General features: G+C 39.4%; 1 protein-coding gene across 2 annotated transcripts in view; it reads right to left on the minus strand.

Annotated features, from left to right (window-relative positions):
• The window catches only part of CARMIL1 (capping protein regulator and myosin 1 linker 1), a 309,643-nt gene that overhangs the window by 164,433 nt on the left and 131,484 nt on the right, over positions 1-13,726 (minus strand). For both annotated transcript variants that reach the window (XM_068960927.1, XM_068960928.1), the window contains exons 3-4: positions 12,545-12,595; positions 7,242-7,301 (exon numbers count right to left, since the gene is read on the minus strand). In XM_068960927.1, the coding sequence (XP_068817028.1) occupies positions 7,242-7,301; positions 12,545-12,595 (111 nt within the window). The remainder of the gene's footprint in view (positions 1-7,241; positions 7,302-12,544; positions 12,596-13,726) is intronic.

Below are 13,726 nucleotides of genomic sequence, written 5' to 3' on the forward strand. Positions count from 1 at the left end.
GCCTATTCACTTCTGCCCAATTTTTAATGAGATTTTTTTTTTTTTGATGTTGAGCTGTATGTTGTTTATATATGTTGAATATTTACCTCTTATCAGTCATATCATTTGCAAATATTTTCTCTCCTTCATTGGATTCTCTCTTTTTTTGCTTTGTCAATGGTTTCCTTTAAGGCCTTTTCCATCTTCATTAAGTAGTCATCACACTCTGTGGCTATAACTTTGGCAATTTGAGATGCAACAGCGAAATAGCACAAATTTCTTTTTCTTGCCTCACAATTTCACAGACACAAGATTTGCTCTTACCACAGATCTAAGCATCCTCAGCATATAATTTTTTTCTTTCTTTATTAAGTCAAGAACTTTCACCTTTTCATTTAAAGGGAGCACTCTGTGGCTTCTCTTTGGCACATCCAAATTGCCAATATTATGACACTTATGCTTCAGGGCCATTATAAAATAAGGGTTACTTTAACACAAGCACTGAAATACTGTGACAGCTGGTCTGAAAACCTAGCTGGCTACCATGTGACTAATGTGTGACAAACACTGAATGAAGAGATGATTCAAGTCCTGGGTGGGATAAGGCAGGACAGTGCAAGATTTCGTACATGCTTGAACAGCATGTATGTAAGACTACTCAGAACAACATGAAATTTTTAAGACTTATGAATTGTTTATTTCCAGATTTTTCCATTTTTCCAACCATGGTCAACCATGGGTAACTGAAACTACAGAAATTGAAACTTTGCATAACAGGATACTTCTGTGCTCGTGCTGGTATATACTAATAGAATACCAGATTTTAAGAAGCAATTTCTTAAAATAATGCTCTTAATTTTAAGACTCAACGAACTGTCTGGTTAGAGTGGTTAGTTTGTCAGAAATATCCAGAAACTGAAGCAAGTGTCTCTAAGGGCCAAACTGCAGATTCAAACAGATCCCCTCAATGATGGAGAGTGAATATGCACATTTGTGGGTGACTTTTCCCTTTACCAAAATTTTACCTTGACTTACAAAGTCTGTTATATTCCTACCATCTAGTGTAAGTAACAATACCTCCTTCGGTGAATATCGGAGGACAAAATGGTAGTTCCGTTTTTTGAAAATGTTTTAAAAACAAGACATCATGAGATATTTAAGTAAAAGGGCAAAATCTTTTCCCTGATAACAAAAGAAAAATCAAGTGTTATAAAAGCTTCAACTTTTCTAAGAGAGGATATTTGGAAAGGATTATACAGAGGGAACAGGTTAATAAAAGTCATGCTAGGTGAAGACTCAGCTCTATAATTATCTGGTGGAGATGTCTAAAACTTATACCAAAATGCTAAACTGAGTTCATATAGCTAGGCTTACAAATAAGAATAAAACAACTTGATAGAAAGAGTAGGTCACAAAAGAGACATTAGACTGACTAGAAACACATTCCAAATAAAAAGTTGTTCAAGTCACTTCTTTTTAAAGGAAAAAAGATAGCATTATCTTGGATCTCAAAAATATTAATGTAAAATGCAATCCCTTTGATGATCACTGCATCAAAATATCCTTGTATATCTACTCCCTGTTTCTACTTAATTTGTACAAAAATATGATGGGGAAACTCCACCCTTAATATGCAACTAAACAACTGGATTTAAAAGAAGCTTTTAGATTCGCTCTGTGTGTGTGTGTCTGTATGTGCAGCTCCGTCCTATCCAATTCTACAACCCCATGGACTGTAGCCCACCAGGCTCCTCTGTCCATGCAATTTAGAGTGTCCTAAAATTAGCTTCCTGGTGGCTGAGTGGTAAAGAATGATCTCTGGTCGAGGAAGATCCCCTGGAAAAGGAAATGACAATCCACTCCAGTATTTCTGACCTGGAAAACCCCATGAACAGAGGAGCCTGGCAAGCTACAGTCCATGGGGTTGCAAAGATTTGGACACGACTTAGCAACTAAACAAAAACAAAAAAATCAGCTGAATTTTAAAAAATAATCTGCATTTCAAAGTGCTTATATTAAAAGAAAAAGCAATCCAATTTATTTGTCAAAATGAAATCAAAAAGACTTAAGTAATTTAAGTCCTTAAATGTTACTTTTTCATAAGTACCCTTAGAGGAATCTGTTAGCAAGCATTTAATACATACCAACTTTGTAATGGTTCGTTGGCTCCCTGAATAGAAAGCATTTTTTAACCCCAATTTTCACTACAGCACTGCCTTTGAAATTCTCTAGACAAAGACTTCATTGGTCTTGTAGAAGTTGGTCCAAGAGATATTTATCCCAAAAAAGGCAGCAAGCATTCTTGTACATGGCGGTAGTTACTGACATGACACTTCAGTGATATGTCTTGAGTAAGGCTAATGCTGCTGATGTTTCATACACACCTATCTGGGCATGCGCAGGTTTTAAAAAGCCAGATACTTGGTGATACAACCTCCTTGTCTATGCTCCATGCCCCATCCCCAACCTTCCCACAACAGGTAATTATATTTTTCACTATAACGCACTACTTCTTTCATCACATCTAGTGCATCTATTCAGTTCACAGTTTGGGCATCATAATTAGTAACTAGCTTATTCTAATTCCACTTAATCTTAACACCGAATCATCCTTAATTGTACAAGATTGAATAGAATGACAGGGAAGGAAAAAAAAGGTGACAGGTGGGAAGAATTGAGGCCTTCGAATTCAACCTCACATAAAAGAATTCATCCAGCCTTGCATAATATGTCACCACCTTTGCATAATGTAAAGATAACAAAGTGATAGAGGTGAGACCAACACAGTAAATCATTTCATCAGAAAAATGAATTCCCTCTCAAATATCCCTTGCCCACCTACTTCAGTTGAGGCTAAAACAGAATGTTTGAAACAAGTATTGCGTAGATATCTAGCAGAATATATTCCCTGAGTCCAATACACATTTAAAATAATAGTCAGCTCTATAAACACTAGTATCCTATTAATATTTAAGATGCAAGTTTCTAACCCCACTCTGCCTCTTGCTTAGAACCACCTGAGTAATCTTTAAGAAAAATGTTCTTACTAAAGCCCAGCCAACAGATCTGTGAAGGGTTTTTCTTGCAATGGAAATAGCCATAGGTAGTTTATCAAAATCATTCTGTGACACAGCAAACAACCTTATAATGGAAAAAAAAAAAAAAAGGAAAAAGATTTAGCAGCTTTTTCAGTTCAGTTCAGTTCAGTCGCTCAGTCGTGTCCAACTCTTTGGGACCCCATGAATCGCAGCACGCCAGGCCTCCCTGTCCATCATCATCTCCCGGAGTTCACTCAGACTCATGTCCATCGAGTCAGTGATGCCATCCAGCCATCTCATCCTCGGTCGTCCCTTTCTCCTACTGCCCCCAATCCCTCCCAGCATCTGAGTCTTTTCCAATGAGTCAACTCTTCGCATGAGGTGGCCAAAGTACTGGAGTTTCAGCTTCAGCATCATTCCGTCCAAAGAAATCCCAGGGTTGATCTCCTTCAGTTGTATAAAAAATGGTCCAAAAATCCTATAACTATAAAACTATACAACCACTGATCTCTATTTATCGACCATGACAGCAAGAAAACTTGAATACCAAAAAGTGTTAAGGCAAGGAGACTTCTAAAATAAGATGACGCTCTCCCACATTTTCACAAGGAGGAGGAAAAGAATAGTAAAAGTCACATTTCCCAAACTCAGCACCAAATTCACTCATGCTCACTAATATACCATGAAATGTATATGTCTCTTTGCATCTTATCAGAATTTACTATAATTAAATGATAAAACTGCAGAGACAGAAAGTTAATAAATCCCAGAAAACACTTTAAAAAATGTTCTGTTCAAGGCTAGTCAGGCAGATGCCATCATTCTTTTGATTTCACATCAGAAAAAAAAAAAAAAAAAATCAGCAACATCAACGGTCCTGAGGTAACACAGGTTGTTCGTTCTCAACCTGTGGGACACAACAGAACCAAATGCCCACCTCAGACATATGGAATCCTAACTGTCGTGAGTGAATACGTGCGAGAGTGTGTGTGTATGTGGCAGAGGAGGGAGTAGGGTTGCTGGAGGTACATCTTTTTCATTTTTTAAACAAATTTTAAAGGTTACTCTCCACTTATAGTTACTGGAAAATATGGGCTATATTCCCTGTGCTGCACAACACATCCTTGTAGCCTGTCTTACACCCAATAGCTGAGGCATTGGTATTTTTAAAAAGCACCACAGGCAATTTTAAAACGTCAAATTTTGAATCCCACTAAGTGACTCATATTGCCAGTGTCTGGATTGCTAGCTCCTTTGTGAGAACAGCCCCACTGTTTCACTATATAGTGATTTGATTTTCAAGGTCCACACCATGCATAAAGTCAGACCGAAGTGACGTTGCAGAGCTGCTGTTGTGGTACTTATAGTGAGAGAACAGCTCCGTGGGACTGAGGCAGATTGCCTTAACCCTCATTCCTCTGAATGCTGGACATTTTGAAGGCACAGCACCGTAAGTGTGATCAGTTTCAGCAGCCACATGCAAAAATTGGTCTTGCTGTATCAACTTCCTTTCTCATAATGAAATAGCACAGTCTAATCATATTCTGAATATAACCTTGGCATTGACATTTCAATACCACCCTTCTGTTTGCATCACAACCTCCAAATCATAAACATAAACATTCCTGAATTAAGACCATCAGGAAGGCCCTGGTTATGTCATCATTCATGAGTGATCACTCCTGCATATGTTTGCCCATTTGGGCAAACATATGGAGCTATAATTTTCCTTCCAAACTCCAGTTCCTGGAGAATGATAAACAGATAGGATAAAACATTGCTTTAAGATGAACTATGGAAATGTTCCAAGGATTTGTATGCAATCTCAGTCAACATAAAGTGACAGTTTCGACAATTTCGACCATTTCTTTTAGGAACATTATCAACAAACTATACACACACACACACACACATATTTTCTTTTGAGTTGTTTTTTTTATTAAATAGAAGGAAATAAAAACATCAGAGTAAGAATCAATGGAATATAAAACAATCAATGAAGTCAATAGAGAAAAGTGAATACAACCAAAAGCAAGTTCCTTGAGAAGACCAAAAGAATTGATAAACCTCTAACCAGATTGATATGGAAAAGAAAAGAGAGAAGAACCAAACCATCAACATCATGAAAGATAATCTACAGATAATTAAACGCTAACAAGTGGATACTATGAACAACTTTATATCAGTAAATTTGACAAAGGTATATAAGACTTGTATACTGAAAGCTACAACAAAATACTACCAAGATAAATTTTAAAAGACCTAACGACATGGAGAAATAATTTTCTTGGATCAGAGATTCCATTTTATTAAGACATCAGTTCTCTCCAAACTGATTTATAGATACAATATAATCCCAATCAAAATCTCAGCAGGCCTTTTTGTAGAAACTGAGCTGAGTCTAAAATTCATATGGAATGCAAAGAACAAAACAATTTTGAAAAAGAAGAACAAAATTGGAGGACTAACACTATCTGATTTCAATTCTTCCTATAACAGCCACAGTAATCAAGACAATGCAAGATCAACATAAGGACAAATAGACTTGAGGGACAGGATTAAGAGGACCAAGGAGACCAGAAAAAGACCAACATTTATGTGTATAATTGATCTTCAACAAAAGTGAAAGTTCAGTGTGGAAATGACAGTTTTAAACAGACATTACTGAAACAAGTAGAAATATATACATTAAAAAATTGATCCACATATTGCTTTATATAAGGAAATTATTAATACTTCAAAATGGATCATAGACCTAAATGTATAACTTAGGGCTATAAAACACCTAAGAAGATATAGACCATCTGTGACCTTAAGTTAATCAAGAATTTATTCAATATGATGTCAGCATGATCCATGAAAGAAAACAGACAAACTGAACTTCATCAAAATTTTAAAATTCCACTCTTTAGAAAGCACTGTAAAGAATGAAAAAACAAGCCACAGACCAAGAGAAAATATGTACAGATCATGTTTAATAAAGGATTTGTATTCAAACTATACAAAGAACTAGTAAAAGAACGAACAAGAACTTAATTTTTAAAATGGCAAAAGATTTGAACCAACACTTGAACAAAGATACATGACAGCAAATAAACAGATAAGATGCTCAATATCGTTAGTCACTAGGAAAATACAAATTAAAAAACTACAAATTTATTAAAATGGCTAACATTTAAAGCACTGATCATACTAGTATTGCAGAGGATGTGAAGGAACTAGAACCCTTACAATGTTGGTGGTGATAGAAAATGGTACAATCACTTTGGGAAACAGTTTAGCAGCATCATAAAAAAGATAACAGACACCTACCATACAATTCAGCCATTCCACTCCTAGATATTTACCTACATGAACTAAAAGCCAATGTCCAATCAATGATTTGTAAATAAAAGCCCAATGCACCTTTGCTTGTCAGCCAAAAGCTAGAAACAACCCAAATGTCCATCACTGGATGATAAACTGTGATATAGTCATACAATGGAACACTATTCAGCAATAACAAGGAATGAACTATTGAGATATGCAACAAAACTAATCATTCTCCAGATAAATACACTGGCTAAAAGGAGGCACACACACTATGATTCTACTCATAAAATTTCAGAAATTAGTGGCCGAGAGCAGATGCCCGTAGGTGATTACAGATGAGGAGGGGCAAGGGGAAATGTTTACTAAGATGCGTGAGAGTGATGCACGGGAGTGATAAATATGTTCACTATCTTGATTGTGGTAACTGTTTCATGGTTCACATGTCACAGCTTATCAAGCTGCACACTTTAGTTGACTGCATGTTACAGTTCAATAAAGTTGTCCTTTAAAATCTGTATTTTATTAATATCAAAAAATTCTCTTAATCACTCTATTCCCAGAAAGATCTTACATAGTATTGTAGAATAGCTATAAAATTTTAGTGCTAAAACTTGTACAACATTTCTAAGGAACAGTATTCTCACATCTACATTGCCAGGGAATATAACAGCTCATTAGGTCTTTCCATACTAAGTTAGAACAAACTGCTTCCTTTATCATGAACTCCTGACCCCTGCCAACCCAGCCCCTGTTGAGTCTCTCATTCAAAAACTCCATTCTCCCTTATCTTGTTTTTCCACATTATCTCAAGAAACTTTCATTAGTGAACCAAACAGAAGGTATTATCTAGTTTCAGAAACTCTAGAAAGGTTCTGACCTTGGAATAATGACAAACAGGTTGTTCATACCCACCTGAGCTGGCTTGCTGCAGATGACACCGTGAATCTCCAAGTAGCTGAAGGTTACCTCGAGCTGCATTGAGGGAGAGGGAGGAAAGACAGACCTGTAATAAGGGTGTTAAAACCTATAATTCAAAGTAAAAATGCTACAATTAGAAATAGCCCAAGTGCAACAAAATATTGGGCATCTTCTGAAGGTAGGCTGGTTTAACATCTCCATTCATTCAATATGACATGACCTTTGACCTATCATATTTCAAAAAAAGCATTAGTAACTTTCCTAAAGGGCCAAAAGGAAATGCCAAGTCTGACTTTTAAAAATTTCATCCAAGGACAAACCCCATGGAAAGTTTCTGTACTTCTACTCCATTATTTATTTACTGAGGAATGACTGTATGAAGGGAGCGATCCAAATAGACTTTTTTCCTCTTATTTCAAGATGTTGCTACAGCAAATCAGATCAGGATAAAGACACTGTTGGTTTTCCCTTCTTTCTAAACCCTTACCCCTTTGGGTTACATTCTGGCCACTTATTGGAGTCATCATTCTTTCCACTGTCTTTCATTAAAGTGCCTATTTCAAATGGATTTAGGAAAACACAGTATTTAGGAATTTTCATCTGTGCTCCAATGAAACACATTTATTAATAAATAAAAGTCTTCTGTCCCTGTATATGCATAAATTATTATTTCCTTTCTATTTTAATAACACATGCTCCTTTCTCGCTTCTCCTATAATCAGCATTTCTTTTTCTCCAAAATATCTCCAGTCTCTCACTCTTTGCCTATTTTTCCTGGAAAACTGCCACTAATCTTTCTCCCAGTTTTTCAGTGTTTCATCTGAGTACAGCAAACAGTCACAGCACCGAGGACTAAAGACAATGGGCAGAACTGAGCTGGATCAGTTTATTTCTCTCTCTTGCTTTAAAACTAGAAAAGTAATGGGGAAAGAACCCACCTAGAACCAAACCCATAGGACCCATAGCTCTGCCTGCTGGTGCTATGCTGTACCTTTACACATTTGGTAGGATCAATTTTAGAACAGAGGACCCCTGAATCTCCAGTTAAATGCTTTGAAGTATGAAAATGAGGTCTGGAGGTAGACAGATAAATTCATTGCTTCATCATTCACATCACTGAACCAACAGATAGTTACAGAAGGCCTACTATGTGCCAAGACAGGCAAGAGAAATGACACATTTAACTCATCCTCCCAGAATTAAATGCAGTCTTGAAGGCACCTCTTAAACATTCAATTAGAGTGGATGTCTTCTTCCCTATCGTTACGAAGATCAGTACTTGGTGAGGTTTGAAAACTCATTTAAAGCAGGAATTTGTTTCTAAATAAAGTGTATCTCTACCTTCCCATTTATTTCAAATTAAATCTTATAAGCATATTTTTATTTGCCAGCCTTGGACATAGTGCCAAAGTTTCTTCTTTGAATCAAGCCCCTTGGGCTGGCCCTTCAAAGGCATTTCCTCTGTGGGCCACACTCAGAACTGCAGAGCACCAACTTTCAATGCAAGCTCTTTAAAATGGAGTGAGAACTTGAAGACATTAGGAAAGCAATACGAGGGTATAAGTTCTCTAGGTTATTATATTCCCCATGTCGTGAAGTCGCTCAGTCGTGTCCGACTCTTTGTGACCCCATGGACTGTAGCCCACCAGACTCCTCCATCCCTGGAATTTTCTAGGCAAGAGTACTGGAGTGGGTTGCCAATATTCCCCATGCCCCTGGCCTTTAACAGATGCCTGGTCCTTAACACGACAGTAATATTTTAAGTGAATAATTTGATCAACATTCAATAATTCATAGATGCTCTCTCTTTTTACAGCCTATTTCATTGATATGTGAAATATATATATTTTTAATTTAAAACTGTAATTATAACTACTGTGAACAGGTTTGGAAACAAACCACTGACTCTTAGTGGGCACTCATTCAACTGGTGGGAACAGGTGTCTGGGAGGACCTGCACTCTTACAACCTAGCAGCTACGAAGATGCAGCTGGCAGCAGTCAGCATCACCGGGGCTGGCATGGGCAGCTGTGGTCAGTCTGGCTGAGAGAGGTCAGCTGGAGGTCAGTTAAGATGCTTCTCCTGCCCCTCAGGGCTGTCCCTGGAATAAACCAAGTGCCAGGGAGCCAGGAAAGCACTGACACATTCCAGCTAGGCCCGGAAGAACGACTTCAAGTGTGTCCAACAAAGAAAAACAGAAAAGGGAAATCCAGGCGGAAGAAAAAGAATCTGCAAAGGCACAGAAGGATTCAGAAAAGGAGGACAAGGCTGAAATGGGAAGCAGACTCTGCAGTTTTGGGAATGAGGGAGCACAGGCTGAGTCTGTTATTGATCATAACAATCAAGGGTTATTGATCTTAACAATCAATGAATGCTGAGGAGGGGAATCCCTGAGACACTGACTGATGTCATAACCAGGTCCAAGGCATTCTCTCTAATCTCACCGACGGCTCTTTTTAATAGGCCTGTGCTCTCAACCCCTGTCACTGACCCTCCCCTGACTCCAGGCCACCCTGAAGACAGCTTAAAGAACACCCCTGAGCAGGAGCGGGCAGGGGGACTATTGAGGAAGTGGAGACCCAGGCGGGCTGCAGGAGACCTAGGGCATCTTTAAAAGAGAACCACAGGTACTGGAATCAGTTAGGTATGAGGAAAGAACGGGCCCAGGCTATCCACAGCTCTCTCCCATCCTCTCGCTCAACACCTCTACTCCCAGCAAGACAGGCCCCACCCGACAGGCAGCAGAGCCAATCTAACTGTGATTATGTGACGCTCCTCCGGGACTCCCACTATTCTGCACGTAGTGACCCGTGTCATGACTGCCCATCTTTATGGCCAGTTTTCCTTCCTCCACAGCCTCCTCAGTCCTGAGCCCACACCCCAGCTCCCCGGACGCACTGTGCTATTGTCAACTGGTAAACCTCTGACCAGTGGGAGACCCCTTCCACTGCCTGGTTGACGTGGGGTCATCTTTCAACCCAGCTTCCCTACAGACCCTCCCCTGACAATAACCCACTCCCCATCCCCCTAAGCAGAGTTGGAGCCTTCTGGAGGGAATGGCAATGTTCTATTTCTTCATCTGCGTGTGGCTGCAGAGGTCTCTGCTCGGTGATTAATCACGGAGTTGCACGTTTCTATTCTGCACATTTGACTGCATATGAGGTACATTTGACTATAAAAAGAGAAAAGAAAATGTTTAATTAATCAGCCCCGAAGAAAAGAGAATAAACCTGTGCGAAAACCAGAGGCTGTTGTACACTACTGCTCTGAATATAATTATTTCCCGAGAAGAATGAATGTCTTTGACACTGGCCCTGCTTCTTAACCAAGGTATGCTGTGATACATGAAAACCAGCCTTCTCTCCAGGGCAGCCTGCCCGCGGGTCACTCTGAGAGAAGGTTTGCCTTTCTTTCTTTGTGATGCTGACAATATCAGAAATCAGAACCAAACTGCCCTAGCCAGGCTAGTGTGAATGTTATATATATCATGGGATGAAAGTGGCCATTTGCTCAAGAGCAGAGCAAGAAGGAAGCAACAGAAGGGAGACACACGACTCTTCAAGAGTGATAACATTTTTAATTAGGGTAAACATATCATTCAGGAGCCTTCCAGTCAATAGACTGCTTGACTATTTTCCTTCCTTAATTAATTTTTCATCAGTACAATAATGGTTAACTCACTTCCTTATATCCTGCCTTCAGGTACTTTAGAATACAGGGAATTTAGTCCAAAATCATTTACATAATAACTGATTTCATTTATCACACATTATAAACATAAAGCCTCACTGTATTATCAAAAGGGGTGGAATAATATAAAGTCTCATTCCTTAGAGAAACTGTGTAGAATTTAACATTTGCATGATGAGAAAGAAAAAAGGCATCAGGTACCAACAGCCTTTGATTGGCAAACACTGGGTTGGCACCTTCTCAAAATTCAGCGAAAATCATGCAAATCATTAGTCAGTCCTACAAGTTCCACCGTGTCCAGCGCATAAGAAAGTATTCACAAGACAGTGGCTAAATATTAAATTTTAAGAATAAAGGACTAGAAACATGATGCAACCCAAACATCATAGTCCAATGAGGCTGAAAGCATCTTCCAAACCTTCCCCATCTTCCTGGGTTTGTCGGCAAGTGAGGCAAATTCAGCTCAGTAGAAAGTTGAAAAGAGGAGGATAGTGAGTCTAAATCTTTTCCCATTCATTACTTGCGAATACTCAGATAAGCCAGCTCTGTAGTTTTGGGGCTCTTTTCTAATAGTTCACCTACAAGGCTACTGTGACAATTGAGTGAGATAATATACTTAAAATATACTTGATAGATAACTAACTAAATTCTGGTGATAACAAGGTACTTTTAGGGATGCAAAGCCCCTGCTCCCATGCTTTGATGAGAACCATGCATCTGTCACTAACTGGCGTAAGCCTGACCTCAGGCAAGCTACTGTCCCTCCCTGTGCCTCAGTTTCCTTATCTGTAAGACAAGAAGAATAATGAGACCTACCACATGGCTTTCACAACTTATTTTTAGGGAGATCATCTTATCTTATTTACTAAAACAATATTCAATAAATGTAGCTACTATCATTATCATTTTAGGGGGAAAAAATCCCAATTTCTTGTTACCATTCAATTCATATCCTATAAAACAGGTCAAAACCTTTCTGTGACCATAAAGGAAGTAAAAAGAAGTGATTGTGGTGCCTAATTCACAAGTTATCAGTTCAAGTGGTAATTTGCACCCTATTACAAAGGACATCTTATGGAAGATGTTAGTCTTTTTTAAAGGACCAAGTGGTATCATGTTATTTTCTAGAGGCAACACCTCTAAAACTATATTTTTAGTTATTTTTTAGAGGCCACACCAGAGTCCTCCACCATGGAGGAAGACTGGGTGGCTACATTTCCGGTCATACACTCTTTATGAGTTAGGATGCTTATTCCCCACGTGTCAAAGCCTTAGAAAATTGAGCCATTATTAGACCCAAGGAAATAAGAACCAGACTTGAAGAAAGTATAAACCCTGCCCCAGTTGAGAGGAAAATCATTGAAATTCACCAGCCCTGAGGATACGGAGCATGAAATACTTCGCTGCTTTTCTTGGATGCTCTACACAGATAGGGGGACAAAGGAGATATGCAGGTGCTTTCTGGGGAGAAGGAAGGAAAATAAGGTTGTGCAAAGAGAACTCTGGACATACTGGCCTAAATCATAAATCTACGCAACTGAGAATCGAGTGTGTGTTGTGTTGGGCTGTGTGCGAGTGTTGGAAGGAGGAAACTCATCAACACTCACCTTGGTGGGGATTCGTGCTGTGACGAGGAAGGCACGGCATGACGTGAGCACCTGTAAGATAGAAGTGGCAGCATCAGTATAAATAACAGAAAGTGGGCTGGTGGGCTTTGGTGTGACCCACAGACCATTAGATACTGTAGCCTTGAGAGGCTGGGCTCCGGAGGCTTCCATGTAAGACTAAGTGACCTGGAACAGATTATCGACCTTGTAGGAGTATTAACTTTACCCTAACAATCACTGGATGAAAGGCTGTATTGAACAGATCACCTGCCAAATCTCAAGATGAGCAACCAGTCAGCAGCCCAAAAGAGCCACAAGTTACTACAGTTGAGGAAGCAAGACAGGGCTCAGAGATACTAAAATATAGATGTCTTATGCATAGGAGGAGCCCCACTATCTCAACAGCAAACTTAATGAAAAAGCCAAGTACTTATTTATGCTTTCCAAAATACAACCGCCACCCGAGGTTGCCCACTTGCTTTCTGTTCTCTGTTCACTAGCTGATAACATTTACATAACGCACAGGCAGCAGAACAGGCTATTGTTCCAAGAAGTCAACCCTGACTCCTCTGCTATGCCTGTCTCAGTCCTAGAGAGCACATTTATGGAAGTTTCCATTCCAATTCTCAGCTAAGAACACACAGATAGCTCATGGGGTCCCGTACACCTACAGGCCCCTCTTGCCCAGCAGGGGCCCTAGAGAATACTAATGCTGGGAATAGTCTGAACTCCTAGTTCACACCTGGAGCAGAGCTCCCAGACCACCCACCACTTTTAGTACCCAAATGTGCTGCTTTGCAACCCAGAGGTCCATGCAGGCCTAGGGGGGTGGTGGTCTTTGCAAGAAAGAAAGAAAGCAGACCCCAACACTTCTCAAGTTCTGATGGGAGAACTGTCTTTGATTTTCCAAAGAACTCCCCTGTTCCTAAATTGATATTTTGTGACTAATGCACATGTGCTAGTCTAAGAATGCTAGATTTGGACAAAACTGGCTTCCCTGGTGGTTCAGATGGTAAAGAATCTGCCTGCATTGTGGGAGACCTGTGTTCGATCCCTGGGTTGGGAAAATACTCTGAAGAAGGGAAAGACAATCCACTCCAGTACTCTTGCCTGGAGAATTTCATGGACAGTAGAGCTTGGTGGGCTACAGTTCACGGGGTTGCAAAAGGTCAGATGCAACTG

Source organism: Capricornis sumatraensis, chromosome 22 (genome assembly GCF_032405125.1).
Source record: "Capricornis sumatraensis isolate serow.1 chromosome 22, serow.2, whole genome shotgun sequence".
Classification (NCBI taxonomy): domain Eukaryota; kingdom Metazoa; phylum Chordata; class Mammalia; order Artiodactyla; family Bovidae; genus Capricornis; species Capricornis sumatraensis.